Source organism: Mobula birostris, chromosome 17 (genome assembly GCF_030028105.1).
Source record: "Mobula birostris isolate sMobBir1 chromosome 17, sMobBir1.hap1, whole genome shotgun sequence".
NCBI lineage: Eukaryota > Metazoa > Chordata > Chondrichthyes > Myliobatiformes > Myliobatidae > Mobula > Mobula birostris.
In genome coordinates this window covers 2,596,531-2,616,199 of record NC_092386.1, presented here as the reverse complement: position 1 = coordinate 2,616,199, position 19,669 = coordinate 2,596,531, and the positions used below count along the sequence as shown (strand labels likewise).

General features: G+C 43.6%; 1 protein-coding gene across 1 annotated transcript in view; it reads left to right on the top strand.

The window, feature by feature from the left end:
* The window catches only part of slf1 (SMC5-SMC6 complex localization factor 1), a 140,331-nt gene that overhangs the window by 67,809 nt on the left and 52,853 nt on the right, over positions 1-19,669 (top strand). The window contains exons 9-10 of the mRNA XM_072281213.1: positions 12,937-13,103; positions 18,866-19,006. Coding sequence (XP_072137314.1) covers positions 12,937-13,103; positions 18,866-19,006 — 308 coding nt within the window. The remainder of the gene's footprint in view (positions 1-12,936; positions 13,104-18,865; positions 19,007-19,669) is intronic.

Genomic DNA, 19,669 nt, shown 5'->3' with positions numbered 1-19,669 from the left:
CAATATCACAAATGACCTGACTTGGTCCAACCAAGCAGAGTTCACTGCCAAGAAGGTCCACCATTGCCTTTACTTCCTGAGAAAACTAATGAAATTTGTCCTGTCCCCTAAAACCCTCACTAATTTTTATGGATGCACCGTAGAAAGCATTCTTCTAGGATGCATCACAACCTGGTATGGAAGTTGTCTTGTCCAAGACCGGAAGAAACTGCAGAAGATCGTGAACATGGCGCAGCACATCACACAAACCAATTTTCTGTCTGTGGACTCACTTTACACCGCACGCTGTCGGAGCAGTGCTGCCAGGATAGTCAAGGACACGACCCACCCAGCTAACACACTTTTCGTCCCTCTTCCCTCCGGGAGAAGGCTCAGGAGCTTGAAGACTCGTACGGCCAGATTTGGGAACAGCTTCTTTCCAACTGCGATAAGACTGCTGAACGGATCCTGACCCGGATCTGGGCCGTACCCTCCAAATATCCGGACCTACCTCTCGTTTTTTTTTTTGCACTACCTTACCTTCCATTTTTCTATTTTCTATTCATAATTTATAATTTAAATTTTTAATATTTACTAATTTTGCTATCTTTAATATTTTTAATATTTAATATTTGAATGATTACCATCCCATTGCCCTGACCCCTATAGTGATGAAACGTCTTGAATGGCCTGTCAAGCCTCATATCACAGCCAGCCTTCCCTCATTCCTGGATCCTCTACAGTTTGCTTATCGTCCAAATCGCTCTACGGAGGACGCAGTGTCCACCACACTGCACACAGTTCTCTCTCACTTGGACAACAAAGACACTTATGCCAGAATCCTGTACAATGATTTCAGTTCAGCGTTCAATACCATCATCCCGCAGAGACTAGTGGAGAAATTGTCGCTGCTTGGCCTTAGCACTGCCATGTGTCGCTGGATTCTGAATTTCTTGACAAAGAGACCACAGTCAGTCCGTGTTGGCAGGAACATCTCTGACTCCATCACACTGAACACTGGATTCCCACAAGGCTGTGTGCTTAGCCCATTGCTGTTTACACTGCTAACACATGACTGTGCAGCCAGATTCAAGGAGAACCTGATCATTAAATTTGTAGATAATACCACAGTGGTGGGGCTCATCAGCAAAAATGATGAAACAATGTACAGGGAGGAGGTCAAACACGTAAAGAGCTGGTGCAGGGATAACAACTTGATGCTTAATGTCACCAAAACCAAGGAGATGATTGTTGATTTCAGATGGTCTCAGCCTGAGCACACACCCCTCAGCATCAGCGGCTCCACAGTGGAGAGAGTGGAAAACATCAAGTTCCTTGGGGTGCAGATCTCTGACAATCTCGCCTGGTCCAGGAACACCACTGGGATTGTGAAACGGGCCCAGCAGAGATTGCACTTTCTGAGGAAGCTTGAACAAGCATCACTCCCTGCTAACATCTTAACTACATTCTACAGAGGCGTGGTTGAGAGTGTGCTGAACTTTGGCATCACAACCTGATACTGGCAGTGCTGTCAACAAAAAAGCCTTGCAGAGGGTGGTTAGGGGAGCAGAGAAGGTTATTGGGGTCTCCCTACCTTCTGTCCAAGACCTCTTTCAGAGTCGATGCCTCCAGAAGACAAGGTACATCATTAAAGACCCATCACACCCTCTTCATGAACTGTTTGTTCTTCTGCCATCAGGTAAACGTTACAGGAGCATCAAAACTAAAACCACAAGGCTACTAAACAGCTTCCTCCCACAGACAGTCAGACTGCTAAATAGCTGCTCTACCTGACTCTGCTTTGGACACTTTTAACTTGCACTGGACACTTACAACTTAATTTTAAATGTCATGTGGCTGTTGTGTTCTACTATTTATGGTTATGTTTATTATTTAGTGTTGCGTTTGTTATGTTATGATTGCACTGCTCCTGAGAAACGCTGTCTCATTCTGCCCTGCAGAGCTGATGTACGGTTAGAATGACAATAAAGTTTTTCGATTTGATTTGAATTGATTTGATTTGATTTGTAATCCAGGGAGTGGGAAGCACAGAATCAAATATCGCTGTGATGATTGTACGTTCTAGTACCAATTGTTTGGCGACAATAAGTATAAAGTATTATCCTCCGCTACTTCTGCCACCTTCAACAGGACCCCACCACTAAGCAGATCTTTCCCTCTCCACCCCTCTCCACTTTCTGCAGGGATCGGTCCCTTCACGACTCCCTGATCCACACGTCCCTCCCCACGGATCTCCCACCCGGCACTTATCCCTGTAGGTGTAAGTGCTACACCTATCCCTACACCTCCTCTCTTGCCACCACTCAGGGCCCCAAACAGTCCTTCCAGGTGAGGCAACACTTCACTTCTGAGTCTGTTGGGGTTGTCTATTGCAGCCGGTGCTCCCGGTGCGGCCTCCTCTACATTGGTGAAACCTGACGCAGATTGGGGGACCGCTTCGTCGAGCACCTCCGCTCCATCCGCCACAACAGACAGGATCTCCCGGTTGCCACCCAGGAGATCAACTCTACTTCACATTTCCATTCGGATATGTCCATACATGGCCTCCCCTACTGCCATGATGAGGCTAAACTCAGGTTGGAGGAGCAACACCTCATATATCATTTCGGTAGTCTCCAGCCCCTTGGTATGAACATAGAATTCTCCAACTTCTGGTAATTCCCTCCCCTCCCTTCCCCCATCCCTATTTCACTCTGCCCCCTCCCCCAGCTGCCTATCACCTCCCTCATGGTTCCGCCTCCTTCTACTACCCATTGTGTTTTCCCCTATTCCTTCTTCACCTTTCCTGCCTATCACCTCCCTGCTTCCCCTCCCCCGCCCCTTTATCTTTCCCCTTACTGGTTTTTCACCCTGAACCTACCAGCCTTCTCCTTCCCACCCTCCCCCCACCTTCTTTATAGGGCCTCTGCCCCCTCCCTCTTCAGTCCTGACAAAGGGTTCCAGCGCGAAACGTTGACTGATCGTTTCCACGGATGCGGCCCGACCTGCTGAGTTCCTCCAGCGTGTTGTGAGTGTTGCTTGACCCCAGCATCTGCAGAGTATTTTGTGTTTATCATTTACACAAAATGCTGGAGGAACTCAACAGGCCAAGCAGCATCTATTGGGGGGGGGAATAATCAATGTTTTGGGCTGAGACCCTTTGGCAGGACTGAAGATAAAAAGATGAGGAGTAGATTTAAAAGGTGGGGGAGGGGAGAAAGAAGCGCAAGGTGATAATTGAAACTGGGGGAGGGAGAGATGAAGTAGAGAGCTGGGAAATTGATTGGTTAAAGAGGTACAAGGTTGGAAAAGGGGGAGTCCAATAGGAGAGAACAGAAGGCCATGGAAGAAAGAAAAGGGGAGTGGAGTCGCACCAGAGGGTGGCAATGGGCAGGGAGGGAGATAAGTGAGAGAGGGAAAAGGGATTGGGGAATGGTGGGGGGAGGGGCATTATTGGAAGTTCGAGAAATCGATGTTCATGCCATCACCAATATACAGGAGGCCACACTGGTATCACCGGACATAGTATATGACACCAACAGATTCATAGGAAGGACTGTTTGGGCCTCTGAATGGTAGTGAGGGAAGAGGTGTAGGGCAGCTGTAGTATTTGTTCCGCTTGCAAGTCTAAGTGCCAGGAAGGAGATCGGTGGGGATAGACAAATGGACAAGGGAGACACGTATGGTTCGATCCCTGTAGAAAGTAGGGTGGGGGGTGGGAGGAAAATGTGCTTGGGGTTGGGATCCTGTTGGACATGGCAGAAGTTCGGGAAAATTATGCAGAGGCTGGTGGGGTGGTAATTAAGCACAGGAAGATCCCTATCCCTGGAAGGGTGGTGGGAGGAAGGGAAGCCCCTTTTTTTTGAAAACGGAGGACACCTCCTTCATTCTAGAATGAAAGGCTTCATTCTGAGAGCAGATGCGGCAGAGAAGGAGATGGTGTTTTTACAAGTAACAGGGTAGGAAGACGTATAGTCCAAGTAGCTGTGAGAGTCCATGGGTTTATTATAGACATCATTTAGATAAGCTATATCAGTGAGACCCGATGTAGATTGGGAGACCGTTTCTTTGAGCACCTACACTCTATCCACCAGAAGAAGCGGAATCTCCCAGTGGCCACCCATTTTAATCCTTCTCGTTCCCATTCCGATATGTCATGATGAGGCCACACTCAGGTTGGACGAACAACACCTTATTCTGTCTGGGTAGCCTCCAACATCATGGCATGAATATCGATTTCTTGAACTTCCGGTAATGGGCCCCTCCACCTTCACCATTCCCCATCCCCTTTTTCCTCTCTCACCCTATCTCTTTGCCTGCCCATTGCCTCACTCCTCCCACCTTTTCTTTCTTCCATGGCCTTCTGTTCACTCCTTTTGGACTCTCTCTTCTCCAGCCCTGTATCTTTCACCAGGCAATTTCCCAGCTCTACTTCATCCCTTCCCCTCCTGGTTTCAGCTATCACCTCGTGTTTCTCTCTCCCCTCCACCACCTTTTAAATCTACTCATCTTTTTTCCTCCAGCCCTGCTGAAGGGTCTCAGCCTGAAACGTTGGCTGAACTTTTTTCCATAGATGCTGCATGGCTGCTGAGTTCCTCCAGCAGTTTGTGTGTGTGTTGCTTGGATTTCTAGCATCTACAGATTATCTGCTATTTGGGCAAGTAATTTAATGATACATAATGCAGCCATGGTCTCCTAGTGGAGAAAGATATACAAAGGATAGTAGAATAGATGTGGGCTACTTCCCACTGGATGGTGCCAGGCAATTTCATTGATGTTGAAGCTGCATCTCTCTGCGCAAGTAGAGAGTAAACCTGTGTTCTTGTAGGTGAAGGAAAATATTTGGTCTGGTGGGATGCAAGGTGCAGTATTTATGTGAATGGTCAATGATGGACTCCAGGATATTTGGGTTCTTGGCACTAGTAAATGCCACTGAACGTCAAGACTAGTTTGCTAAACTCTTCTCTCTGTATCATTGTCTGGCACTGGTTTGAATGTTATTTGCTACTTACCTACCTTACCTGGATGTTCCTAGCTTTTGCTTCATTTGCCATGCTGTGATCTGCAATCAATAGGTAGTAATCCCATTTCCAACTTTATGATGGGAAGGTGGATATTGAAAACTTCCAACAACCACTTTTGTATTTGTTATGTTGCCTGCATATTTGAAGTACTTCCTCCCCACCCCCAGATGCCCTTAATCTTCAGTTTTACTCTATCTCTTGATATCTCACTGTGTCAATTGCTGCCTTAATATTGAGGTCAGACTCCACCTGTCATCTGTACTTCTGGAACAAGAATGTAGTATACGAGTGCAACCAATGACATCTTCTATAATTTTGACAATCTTGTGATACTTAGTGAAATTAGATTTATCCTGTGTGTTGTGGTAGGTATACATCCAGACAGTGTTAGGCAGTGTTACCCCATCTGTTACTTATTTTTATGCACACATTCTTTCTCTCACTCTCCTTTTTCTCCCTCTGTCCTTCTGAATATACCTCTTGCCCATCCTCTGGGTCCCCCCCCCTTGTCTTTCTTCCCAGACCTCCTGTCCCATGAACCTCTCGTATCCCCCTTTGCCTATCACCTGTCCAGCTCTTGGCTCAATCCCTCCCCCTCCTGTCTTCTCCTATCATTTTGGATCTCCCCCTCCCCCTCCCACTTTCAAATCCCTTACTCACTCTTCCTTCAGTTAGTCCTGACGAAGGGTCTCGGCCTGAAACGTCGACTGCACCTCTTCCTACAGATGCTGCCTGGCCTGCTGCGTTCACCAGCAACTTTGATGAGTGTTAGGCAGATCTACCTTTGTAATGGCTTGCAGCTGGACAGCTTCTGAAGCACAAGACATCTTTGCTTACAGCCAGGATATTGTCTGATACCATAACTTTTGATGTATGCAGTTCTTGGTATCATATCATTGAATTGCAATAGCAAGTACCTGAGATGTATCATTCACTCAGCACTTCTGAGTGAACGTGGTTGGAATTACTTTAACCTTGTTTAAATGCAGGCCTTATCAACACTGAGGCAATGGATTTACTTGGAGTGGCAGGAGTACAGAGATTTGATTTGTTCACCAGTAGAATAGCTATTGCCTGCTGTTTCAGTTTGAATCAGACCCATATTCTGTCTGGGTAGTCTCCAACCTCAAGGTTGGCATCTCCATTTTTGTTTGAAGTGGGTCTGATTCTGCTCATGCCTTGCTCTTTTGTACTCCTTCAACCAAATCTGATCTCCAAGTTGCTTGTAAGGGAATTGAAGGAAATGTGGGGCCTTGAGATTTAAATATTGCAGTGGAATGCAGCTCAGCTGGTGCTGATTGTCTTCAACTCCTATTGTAGTCTTGACGTACCAGGTCTTTTTGACCGTAATATTGGAAATCGATATTCATGACATCAAGTTGGAGACAACCCAGACGGAATATAAGGTGATGTTCCTCCAACCCGAGTGTGGCCTCATCACGACAGTAGAGGAAGCCATGGAAAGATATATTGGAATGGGAAGTGGAATTAAAATGGGTGGCCACTGGGAGATCCCGCTTTTTCTCGTAGATGGAACACAAGTGCTCAGTGAAGCAGTCTCCCAATCTACGTCGGGGCTTACCGGCGTACAGGAGGCCATACCAGGAGCACCGGACGCAGTATATGACCCCAACAGATTCACAGGTGAAGTGTCATTTCACCTGGAAGGACTGTTTGGGGCCCTGAATGGTAGTAAGGGAGGAGGTGTAGGGGCAGGTGTAGCACTCGTTCTGCTTGCAAAGATAACTACCGGGGGGAGATTAGTGGGGAGGGACAAATGACCAGGGAGTCATATAGGCAGTGATTCCTGCAGAAAGTTGGGGGGGGTGTGGTTGGTGGTCGGGGGGAAAATGTGCTTGGTGGTGGGATCCCATTGGAGATGGCAGAAGTTGCGGAGACTAATTTCTTGGATATGGAGGTTGTTGGGATGGTAGGTGGTAGGTGAGGACAAGAAGAACCCTTTCCCTATTCCTGGTAGGGTGGCAAGAGGATTGAGTGAGAGCAGACATGTGTGAAATGGAGGAGTTGCATTTAAGGGTTGAGGAAGGAAAGCCTCTTTCTTTGAAGAAGGAAGACATCTCCTTTGTTCTGGAATAAAAAGTCTCATCCTGATAGCAAGTGTGGCGGAGGTGGAGAAATTGAGATAAGGGGATGGCATTTTTACAGTTAACAGGTGGGAAGAGGTATAGTCCAGGTAGCTGTGAGAGCGTGCGGGATTATAATAGACAGCAGTAGATAAGCTGTCTCTAGAGACAAAGACAGAGATATCGACAAAGAGGAAGGAGGTTTTGGAAGTGGACCAGGGTGGAAGTTGGAGGCAAAGTGGATGAAGTTGATGAGTTCTGCATGGGTACAGGAAGCAGTACCAATGCAGTCATCAATATAGCGTAGGAAAAGTGGGGCATGGCCACCATTGTAGGCTTGGAACTTCCAGGGCGCCTAGGGGCGACTTGAGTAGCAGCAGTACTGTCAATGGATATGATTAAATATTATCATTTCAGCCTGATATGGCTAAAACGCACAACTGATTCCAAGGTTAGTACAGTCAACAAAGATGTCTTAATGCATTTAAACAGACTATTGCTGCTTAGAACTGACTGAAACAACTCTGACTGTGGACGGAAGCGCCCACAGAAGAAGTGTGGCTGTAGATTGGGGTTACAACTGCGTTTAAGGAAATGGGGTTTTAAACTCCCAATACCGTCTTATCTTCCTGGCAAGTGTTCAATCTCTGATGAATAAGATCGATGATCTCAGAGCTAGGGTGCTGAATCAGAGGGACATTAGGACCGTGTGTTTCCTTTGTTTCACAGAATCCTCGTTAACTCCTTCTGTACAGGATGCAGCGATTCAGATCAGTGGGTTTACTATACACCGTCAGGGTAGATCTATAGAATCTCTCAAAGCAGAGGTGGAGGAGTATGCCTCATGATCAACTCTTCTTAGTGCACAGATATATCAGTGCTGTCCCAATTCTGCTCCCCAGGTCTGGAGTATCTAGCAGTTAAGTGCCGTCCTTTTTACCTACCATGGGAGTTCTCTGGGGTCATTTTGGTAGCAGTATACATTCCACCTCAGGCTAATTCAATCAGGCTTTAGATGATCTAAGCAATGGGATCAACATGCACGAAACAGTGCGTCCTAACACCTTCACCATTGTTTTGGGAGATTTTAACGAGGCCAGTCTGAAAAAATCACTAAGCAATTTCCATCAACAGATCATTTGCAATACCAGAGGAAACAACACACTACCACTGCTACACCACCATCAAGAATGCCTGCCGTGCCCTCACTTCGGGATGTCTGATCACCTGGCTGTACTTCTGCTCCCTGAGTATAGACAGAGACTGGAGACTGCAGCACCAGTAGTGAGGACCAAGAAGGTAGGGACAAGGGAAGCACAGGCGTGTCTACAGAATGGCTTTGAATTGGTGGACTGGACTCTATTCAGGGATTCATCTTCGAATCTGGATGAGTGTGCTGCAGTTGTTACCAACTTCATTAAAACCTGTGTGGATGAGTGTGTGCCTACAAAGACTTACTGCACATTCCCAAACCAAAAGCTGTAGATGAACCAGGAGGTACATTATCTACTGAAGGCCAGATCTGTAGCATTCAAGTCTGGCGATCCAGACCTGTACCAGAAAACCGGGTATGATCTGTGGAAGGCTATTTCAGGGTGAAGAGACAATTTCGAACGAGGTTGGACACAACATCGGATGCATGACAACTCTGGCACGGCTTGTAAGACATTACTTCCTACAAAGTGAAACCCAATAGCATGAATGGCAGCGATGCTCCACTACCAGATGAACTCAATACCTTCTATGCCCGCTTTGAAAGGAAGAATACAACTACAGCTGTGAAGATCCCTGCTGCGCCTGATGACTCTTGTGATCTCCATCTCAAAGGCCAATTTTAGGCTGTCTTTAAAGGGAGTGAACCCTCTTAAGGCGAAAGGTCCTGATGGAATACCTGGTAAGGCTCTGAAAACCTGTGCCAACCAACTGGCAGGAGTATTCAAGGACATTTTCAACCTCTCACTGCTATGGGAGGAAGTTCCCACTTGCTTCAAAAAGGCAACAATTATACCAGTGCCTAAGAAGAATAACATGAGCTGCATTAATGACTATTGCCTGGTAGCACTTACATCTACAGTGATGAAGTGCTTTGAGAGGTAGGTCATGACTAGACCGAACTCCTGCCTCAGCAAGGGCTTGCACCCATTGCAATTTGCCTATCGCCACAGTAGGTCAATGACAGATGCAATCTCATGGCTCTCCACACGGCTTTAGACCACCTGGACAACACACACACCCATGTCAGGACACTGTTCATTGACTGTAGCTCAGCATTTAATACCATCATTCCCACAATCCTGATTGAGAAGTTGCAGAACCTGGGCCTCTGTAGCTCCCTCTGCAATTGGATCCTTGACTTCCTAACCAGAAGACTACAATCTGTGCGGATTGGTGATAACATATCCTCCTCACTGACAATCAACACTGGTGCACCTCGGGTGTGTGCTTAGCCCACTGCTCTACTCTCTCTAAACCCACGACTATGTGGCTAGGCATAGCTCAAATACCATTTATAAATTTGCTGATGATACAACCATTGTTGGTAGAATCTCAGGTGGTGATAAGAGGGTGTACAGGACTGAGATATGCCAACTAGTGGAGTTTTGTTGCAGCAACAACCTGGCACTCAACATCAGTAAAACGAAAGAGCTGACTGTGGACTTCAAGAAGGGTAAGATGAAGGAACACATACTAATCCTCATAGAGGGATCAGAAGTGGAGAGAGTGAACAGTTTCAAGTTCCTGGGTGTCAAGATCTCTGAGGATTTAACCTGGTCCCAACATATCAATGCGGTTATAAAGAAGGCAAGACAGCAGCTATACTTCATTAGGAGTTTGAAGAGATTTGGTATATCAACAAGTACACTTAAGAACTTCTATAGATGTACCGTGGAGAGTATTCTGACGGGCTGCATCACTGTCGGGTATGGGGGGAGGGGGTGGAGGGTCTACTGCACAGGACTGAAAGTAGCTGCAGAAGGTTGTAAATTTAGTCAGCTCCTTCTTGGGTACTAGCCTACAAAGTACCCAGGACATCTTTAGGGAGCGGTGTCTCAGAAAGGCAGCGTCTATTATTAAGGACCTCCAGCACCCAGGGCATGCCCTTTTCTCACTGTTGCCATCTGGTAGGAGGTACAGAAGCCTAAAGGCACACACTCAGTAATTCAGGAACAGCTTCTCCCCTCTGCCATCTGATTCTTAAATGAACATTGAACCCCTACCTCACTTCGTTAATATATATTCTGTTTTTTGCACGGTTTTTAATCTATTCAATATACATATTCAGTATAATTTATACAGTATAAGATTTATTATTAATATTATTTTAATTTTTTCTTCTATATTATGTATTGCATTGAACTGCTGCTACAAAGTTCACAAATTTCACATCACATGCCCATGATGGTAATTCTGATTCTGTTCCACGTTGCCAATAAAAAGGCAAGCATAGCTGGGACCCATGCAAGTGCCCACGGCTTCAGCTTTTGTTTGAAAGTTTGAAAGTGGGAGGAGCCAAAGGGGAAATTATTAAGAGTGTGGACGTTCCACTAGACGAAGGAGTGCTGGTGGGGGGGGGGGGGGGGTGGTACTGGTTGGGTCTGGTGTCCAGAAAGAAATGGAGAGCTTGAAGCCTTCCTGGTGGGAGATGGAGGGGTGTAGGCACTGGACATCCATAGTGTACCATATAGCCTACAGTATAATAATGGACTACTTTAGGTTTTAGTGACACGTCGTTGAATGCGCTATTAGGCACGTATTGATCTGTACGTGTGTGCCGAGTTCGGATTCTGCCAGTAAAGAACCGTGAACCTTGGCTCCTGTCTCCAACGTTTTTATTAATAACATTGTTGTGTACCCAGACCACATACACAACACATAGTAAAAATAAGATGATGGGGGCTACGGAACTTGAAATCATTGAAAAGATCCAGAGCGTGTGGAGTGTCATGGATATAGTTAGGAAGGGACTGAACTAGGGGGAACACCCAGGTTGGAGGAACAACATCTTGTATTCTGTCTGGGTAGCATCCAACCTGATGGCATGAACATCGATATCTCGAACTTCCCCACCCCTCTCCTTCACCAGTCCCCATCTCCTTTTCCCTTTCACACCTTATCTCCCTTGCTGTCCATCACCTCCCTCTGGTGCTCCTCCCCTCTTTTCTTTCTTACATGGCCTTCTGTCCTCTCCTATTAAGATTCCCCCTTCTCCAGCTCTGTATCTCTTTCACCAATTAACTTTCCAGCTCTTTACTTCACCCCTCCCCCCGCCAGTTTCACCTATTAAAGTGTTTCTCCCTCCACCCCCCCCCCCCACCACCTTTTAACTCTATTCCTCATCTTTTTTTTCCCTCCAGTCATACTGAAGGGTCTCGGCCCAAAATGTTGACTGTTCTCTTTTCCATGCCTGGCCTGTTGAGTTCCTCCAGCATTTTCTGTGAGCAGCTTTTGTCTATTGTAGTTGTTTGACTTGGAGATGATTCAAAAGCATTTCCTGATTCCTATCATCAAAGAAGACAAATATGATGTGATTAAATTCCTGCCCTTGTACTAATAATTGCTTATTTTTTATTTTCCCTTGTTTATTTCAATTATTTAATGACTGTCTCTTGTCCTCTTCCATTTTTAATCCAATAGTCTGTATCCTAAGGTTTGCCACATTCTAATTGAGGGTTTTTGCTGTACTCATTGACTTGCCTTTCCTTCTGGTCCACCAATATCATTTTTTTTGATTAATTCTTATCCTTTTTTCACATCCTTGCCTGGCCTTGTGTATGCTGTAATCTCTTGCAATCAATTGGAATATCTGGGATGTTTCTTGTTTGCAGGTATGCATCGCTTAACGTCCACGATACATTCTGTGAAATCGGTCGTTATGTGATTTGGATGTTGTGCGAACACCATATTATTTTCTTAGCAAACCTATATGGAGTACTGTAGTGTACCTGTATTGACTAAGTAGCCAAGAACTTACACTAAAACTGTATACTGTACACTATAATTTTTTATTTCATTTTAACCTTTTTAATTTTTCACTTTTTAAACTTTTATGTAAACACTTTCTTAGCCTATATCACACAGTTTATCAAAGATGAACAAGATCATCCACATCACTGTACTCAACATCCTCATAGTGCTCCACTGGAAGAGCTTCAGGTCGAATAACCTGCATTTGGAAGCCATGATGCACTTTACAGTAATATTTTCGAAAGAAAATTAAACAGAGATAACGCTACTACACTCGAGATGCGCGATACACGAGATTGGTTACGTCCAATATGTCACATTCTCCGATCGGGACTACGGACGTATATGCGATTGGACATTAAGCAGCGCACACCTGTATTGTCATTGATGAAGACAACAAAATTGCAATGCTACTCCATTCAGTGCAAAACAGCATACTGGCAATTCAAATACCAAAAACATAGTAACTACATTTAAAATAACATTTAAGTTATTAGAGAGCTTGAATCCATGGGACTATGTGTGCTGCCATATTTGCATCTTTCTATTCGTTGACTGTTTTCTTCAGCTGTCAGTGGCTCTGAATTCCATTTCTAAGTCCTTGGCAATAATCTACCCCCTCACTTGTCATCAGTGTAAACACCTTTAACAAAGTGCCCTTTTGTTTTGACCATTGGAACTAAGTAAATATTGATGTATGTGGTCCAAGTAAATTTTTATTCAAATGCTTTTCATTCAACAGAGTGTAATTTAACTATGTATCAATGTGTATTTTTATTATTTCCTATAACGTTTCTTGCTAAGACCTGAGATTGAGAAAGGCAAGATTTACTTCAATGGTACATTTCTTTGAATTCACTAACACCAATCTGTTTTCACTGCAGGGTAATGTAGGCCTGGGTTACTTGCATGAGTTCGTCAGCATCATGCAAAGTCTAATTCTTAATCATCCACCCTGGCAACATTCTTCCATAGTGAGCTACTATATGGAGATTCTACAGTGTTCCATTTGTAAGAAAGGAAGTTCATTTCTTTTTGACTCATTAGCAAGGTAAGAAAATTGTAAATTTTAAATTCCTTTTATTGCCAGAGATTTTCAATTTATTTGCAACAAGTATCTCTTCAAATTCCACTGTATTTACAACTGATTTGAATTGAATTATCACCACTTGCACAAGATTAAAACTTAGATATGTAATAAGCACTGACTAAGTGGAATTTTATTTCATGATGTGTCTTTGCTTGAATTGAGAGACTGGACAAAAACTGCTAGAAGCTGCACCAGCTAATATTAATGGTATACCTTACTACAACTGCCAACACATTCGCAGTTAACTGTACTATGAAATTATCAAAGTGATAAATGTGATTGGAAAATTTTTGGCTCATTTGAAACTAAGAAGTCTTTTAATATTCATACAGGACAGAAGTTGGCTAAACAAAATGAATTGCATCCTTCCTCGTACTGGCAGTCAAAAATAAAATTTTACATTCATTCCTTGCATTTAAACATTCTGAACAGGGGAGAAGATTACTTTCTGAAATACAGTAGTTTCTGGTTCATTAGGCCAGCCACTTATTTGGGACAACTCTTAAAGAACAAAAACTAATCAAGAAAATAGCCAGGGTTCTCTTCATTTATTTGGGACACGTGTATTGCTTAATTGAGGCAGGAGCCTATTGCCCAACAGTGTCTAACTAGCGTCAATCATGTGTACTTGTGTAGCAGTTTGACACTACACTCTACTTAGTGTGAACAGCTTTAAAATAGAGCAGTTGCAAGTGTTTAGTTTAAAAAAAGCAGGGATTTTTGTCACTGATAGTTGGTGAGAAAGAGCAGTAAGGCAATTCTGAACTGTTTTGCTCACCACAGTTTCAATCATTCAGGCTTGGAGATGCCAGAAACGGCTGGAAGTGAAAATGAAACTATTTCATTACTTAACTAACTTAAGAATTATGAAGAATTTGAAAGTATCCAGAAATTAATCGAAAGAAAAACACAGGAGCTCTTCTCTTCTTAGTGTTTCTTTAGTGAGGAGCTCACATATGACATGGTGGCATAACAATGTATGACATTCACACACTTTTTACATATAGCCTGTAATGAATTATGTAAGCTACAAGAATATATACAAAATATATTTAGAATATTACTGAAATATTAAATACACTACACTCCTCCCTGCTTAGCTATAAACTCCAACTCAAAGTAGAATACATCGCAACTCAAATATAAGACCATAAGACATAGGGGCAAAATTAAGCCATTTGGCCCATCGGGTCTGCTGCACAATTTTATCATGGGTGATCCATATTTCCTCTCAACCCCAATCTCTAGCCTTCTCCTCATATCCCTTTCTGCCCTGACCAATGAAGAATCTATCAACCTCTGGCTTAAATATACATACAGACTTGGTTTCCACACATACCTGTGGCAACAAATTCCACAGATTCACCACTCTGGCTAAATAAATTCCTTCTTATCTTGGTTCTAAAAGGACACTCCTCTATTCTGAGGCTGTGTCCTCTGGTCTTAGATTTTCCCACCATAGGAAGCATCCTCTCGATGTCCACTCCGTCAGGGCCTTTCGTTATTTGATAGGTTTCAATTAGGTCACCCCTAAATCTTCTGAATTGTAGTGAATACAGGCCCAGAGCAATCAAAACGTTCTTCATACGATAAGCAGTTCAAATCTGGAATCATTTTCGTGAGCCTCCTTTGGTCCCTCTCCAGTTTCCGCACATCCTTTCTAAGCTAAGGTACCCAAGACTACTCTCAGTACTCCAAGTAAAGCCTCACCAGTGCTTTAAAAAGTTTCAGCATTACATCCTTGCTTTTATATTCCAGTCCTCTTGAAAAGAATGCTAACTTCACATTTACCTTCCTCAACACAGACTTACCCTATAAACTAAGATTTGGGGAACCCTGCACAGGCAAGTCCCATTGCGCTTCAGTTCTTTGTATTCGCTCTACATTTCGAAAATAGTCAACCCATTCATTTCTTCTACCAAAGTGCATGGCTGTACACTTCCCGACATTGTATTCCATCTGCTACTTCTTTGCCCATTCTCCTAATCTGTCTAGGTCCTTTTGTAGCCTATTTACTTCCTCAAAATTACCTGCCCCCTACCTATCTTTGTATTGTCTGCAAACTTTGTGACAAAGCCATCAATTCCATTATCCAAATCATTGACATATAATGTAAAAAGAATCAGTCCCAACATGGACTCCTGTGGAATACCACCAGTCACCAGCAGCCAACCTGAAAAGGCTCCCTTTGAAAAGACTCTTTGCCTCCTGCCAGTCAGTCACTGCTTTATCCATGCTACAATCCTCCCTGTTAAACCTTGGGGTCATAGCTTGTTAAGCATCCTCATGTGTAGCACCTTGTCAAAGGCCTTCTGAAAATCCAAATGCACAATATCAACCAATTCTCCTTTGTCTATCCTGCTTGTTGTTTCATCAAAGAATTCCAACAGATTTGTCAGGCAAGATTTAAGCCATGCTAACAATGGCAAATTTTATCATGTACCCTGAAACCACATCCTTAACAATCGACTCCAACGTCTTCCCAACCACTGAGGTCAGACTAACTGGCCTATCACTTCCTTTCTTCTGCCTGTCTCCCTTCTTGAAAAGTGAAGTGACATTTGCAATTTTCCAATCTTCCAGTAGCATTCCAGAATCTAATGTCTCTTGAAAGATTATTACTAGTGCCTCCACAATCTCTTCAATCACCTCTTTCAGAACCCTGGAGTGTACACCATCTGGTTCAGATGACTTATGTAACTTCAGACCGTTCAGTTTCCCAAGAACCTTCTGCCTAGTAACAGTGACTTCACACACTTCATGACCTCGACACCTGGATTTTCCACTATACTCTTTAGTGTCTTCCACAGTAACAACGGATGCACAATAATTATTCAGTTCATCTGCCATTTCCTTGATCCCAATTACTACCTCTCCGGCATTGTTTTCCAGCGGTCCAATATCCACTTGTGCCTTTCTTTTACACTTTATGTATCTGAAGAAACTTTTGGTATCCTCTAGTATCATTGGCTAGCTTAGTTTTGTATTCCATCTTTATCTTATTAACATTTTCAGTGGCCTTCTGTTTGTTTTGAAATGTTACCCCGTTACCCAACCTAACTTCCCACCAATTTTTGCTCTTATTATGTCTTCTCTTTGGCACTTCCTGTTGGCTTTGAATTCTCTTGTTAGCCATGATTGTCATCTTACCTTTAGAATACTTATTACTCTTTGGAATGTATATATCCTGTGCCTTCCAAATTGCTTCCAGAAATTCCAGATATTGCTGCTCTGCTATCATCCCTGCCAGTGTTCTTTATCAATCAATTCTGACCAACTCCTCTCACAAGCCTCTGTAATTCCCTTTACTGCCCTGAAATACTGATACATCTGACTTTAGCTTCTTCTCAAATTTCAGGGTGAATTTTGCCCCTAAGAGCACTTTTACATTAAGCTCTCTAATCAACTCTGGATCACTGCATTAATACCCAATCTAGAATAGCTGATCCCCCAGTGGGCTGCACAATGAGCAGCTCTAAAAAACCATCTTGTAGGCATCCTAGAAATTCCCCTTCTTGGAATCCAGCATTAACCTGATTTTTCCAATCTACCTGCATATGGAAATCCCCCATGGCTATTGTAATATTGCCTTTTTGGTATGCATTTTCTATCTCCCGTTGTAATTTGTAGACTACAACCTTATTACTATTTAGGTGTCTATATATTACTCCCATCAGAGTCTTTTTACCCTTGCAGTTCCTTAGCTCTATCCACAATGATTCAATATCTTCCAACCCTAATTATCTGATTTCATTTTTTACCAACAGAACCTCACCACCTTCCCTGCCTTTCTGTCTATCCTTTCAATACAATGTGTATCCTTGGACATTAAGCTCCCAGCTGTAATCTTTCACCTATGATGAAGTGATGCCTATAACATCATACATGCCAATCCGTGAATGTGCTGTAAGTTCATCAACCTAATTTTGTATATTGCACGCATTCAAATATAACAGCTTTATTCCTATGTTCACCCTTTTCGATTTTGTCCGTCTTTTACGTTGCAACTTATCCAATAGACTGCAATTTGCCCTATCATTAGAATCTCCTTGCTAAGATTTTCACTACACATTGCCTCTGTTTGTAAACCAACTACCTTGCCTTCAGCACTATCACTCCGGTTCCCACCCCCCTGCCAAATCAGTTCTGATAAAGAGTCTCGGCCCAAAATGTCGACTGTACTCTTTTCCCTAGATGCTGCCTGCCCTCTGGGTTCCTCCAGCATTTTGTGTGTTGCTTAGATTTCCAGCATCTGCAGATTTTTTTTTTTCTTGTTTGTGATTAAACCCACCCAAACAACTCTGCCAAACTGCCCGTAAGGATATTGGAACCCACGGGTTCAGGAGTAACCATTTCATTTGGGTCATGCCTTCACCAGAAGAGATCCCAATGATCCATGAATCTGAACCCCTGCCCCCTGCAGCAGCTCCTCAGCCACACATTTACTTGCCAAATCATCCTATTCTTACCCTCACTGGCATGTGGCTGAGGCAGCAATCTAGAGATTACTACCCTGGCGGTCCTGTTTCTTATCTTTCTTCCTAGCTCCCTAAAATCTCTCTTCAGGACCTCCTTACCTTGTCTGCCTATGTCATTGGTGCCAGTACATACCAAGACTTCTGACTGCTCACCCTTGCCCTTTAGGATGCAAAGGTTATGGTCCGAGACATCCCTGATCCTGGCACTAGGGAGGCAACATACCAGCCAGGTGTCTGTATCGTGCCCACAGAACCTCATCTCTGTTCCTCTGACTAAATCATCTCCTATCAGCGCAGCAGTCTTCACCTCTCTGCTCTTCTGAGGCACAACACCAGACTCAATGCGAGAGATTAGGTAACTTTGGCTCCCTCCAGTAAATCATCCCCCTCAATAGTATCTAAAGAAGAAGAAAGCCCTTAACTCCGAGTGGAGTCATCGGGACGCCGTCTTGATGGCTTTTTGTTTTAAGCGGGCTTTCTTATTTTGATGAGGCCGAGTTGCTAGCTCGACGCTCAACCCAGCACGGATGGAAAGCGTGCAAGGGAGCTGCTGGATTTGAACTCGGGAGTCTTCAGATAGCATCCATAGAAAGATAGCATCAGGAGTAAGTCCAGCGCTGATGTCACTATGCCACCAGCCGGCTAGTATCTAAAGTTGTATAATTATTATTGAAGGGAATTAGCACAGGTGTACTCTGCACTGGTTGTGCATTTCCCGCCTTTCTCCTGTCATTTACCCAGTTGCCTATCTCATGCAATCTAGGGGTTATCCACACTAGGTACCTGCTCTGATTTTATTCTTTTACAGTCAACTAAAAGAACGTGTACACTGGATGAATTACTCCATCAATAACTATTAGGAACTAATGCATAGTTTTATAGTACTGTAGAGGTATTGATGCTGTTCTAATTTGTTCTGTATTTTATTTAAATGCATTAATTGCTACTCATTTAAATGGTAGTTTGCGTTTTTTTTATATACTGTTTTAACTATTTCCATAAAACTTTGACAAATTGGAGCAACTGCTCGATTGGGCCAAGATGTACCGGTCCCGATAGGTCCCAATTAACCAGAATCTACTGTATTTGGTAGATCTGGAAAATGTCTTCACGTACTCTTGAGTTTGGAATGAAGTTGAGGAGTGAGAATTTTTTTTAAGGACTACTGTAGACAATATACATGTCTCATTGTTAATTAAAATATTTCTTCTGCTATCCACTAATTTTTCAATCTGGAATTTTTAGATGTTGTGTTTACAATGAAGAACCTTGCCATAAACCATCAAGTCAAGAGCTTTTTCCTTTGGAAATGAAACCACTTTATCGATTAGTACTAAGATGCTATTTTGACCTATTTGAAGCTGAATTGGAGGCTTTAAATAAAAGGTAATTAGTGTCAACTATATGATAAAGTAAGGTGGATTTTCTTCTCCTTTTGGAGAATTTTGGGTCGTGTTGTCAGCAGTGGGACATGAAGAGATACTATGGCTACTCCATATAAACAATTAACTAACGATAAAAGGTGTAAACACAAGAAGTTCTACAGGTGTTGGAAATCCAAATCAACACACAAAAAATGCTGGAGTAACTCAGCAGATCAGGAAGCATCTATGGAAATGAATAAACGTTCGATGTTTCTGGCAGAGACCCCTCTTCAGGACTGGAAAGGAAGTGGGAAGATGCCAGAATAAAAAGGTGGTGAGAGGGAAAGTAGGATAGCTAGAAGGGAACACACATCAAAGTTGCTGGTGAACGCAGCAGGCCAGGCAGCATCTCTAGGAAGAGGTACAGTCGACGTTTCAGGCCGAGACCCTTCGTCAGGACTAACTGAAGGAAGAGCTAGTAAGAGATATGAAAGGGGGAGGGGGAGATCCAAAATGATAGGAGAAGACAGGAGGGGGAGGGATGGAGCCAAGAGCTGGACAGGTGATTGGCAAAAGGGATATGAGAGGATCATGGGACAGGAGGCCCAGGGAGAAGGAAAAGGGGGAGGGGGGGGGGAAAAACCCAGAGGATGGGTAAGGGGTATAGTCAGAGGGACAGAGGGAG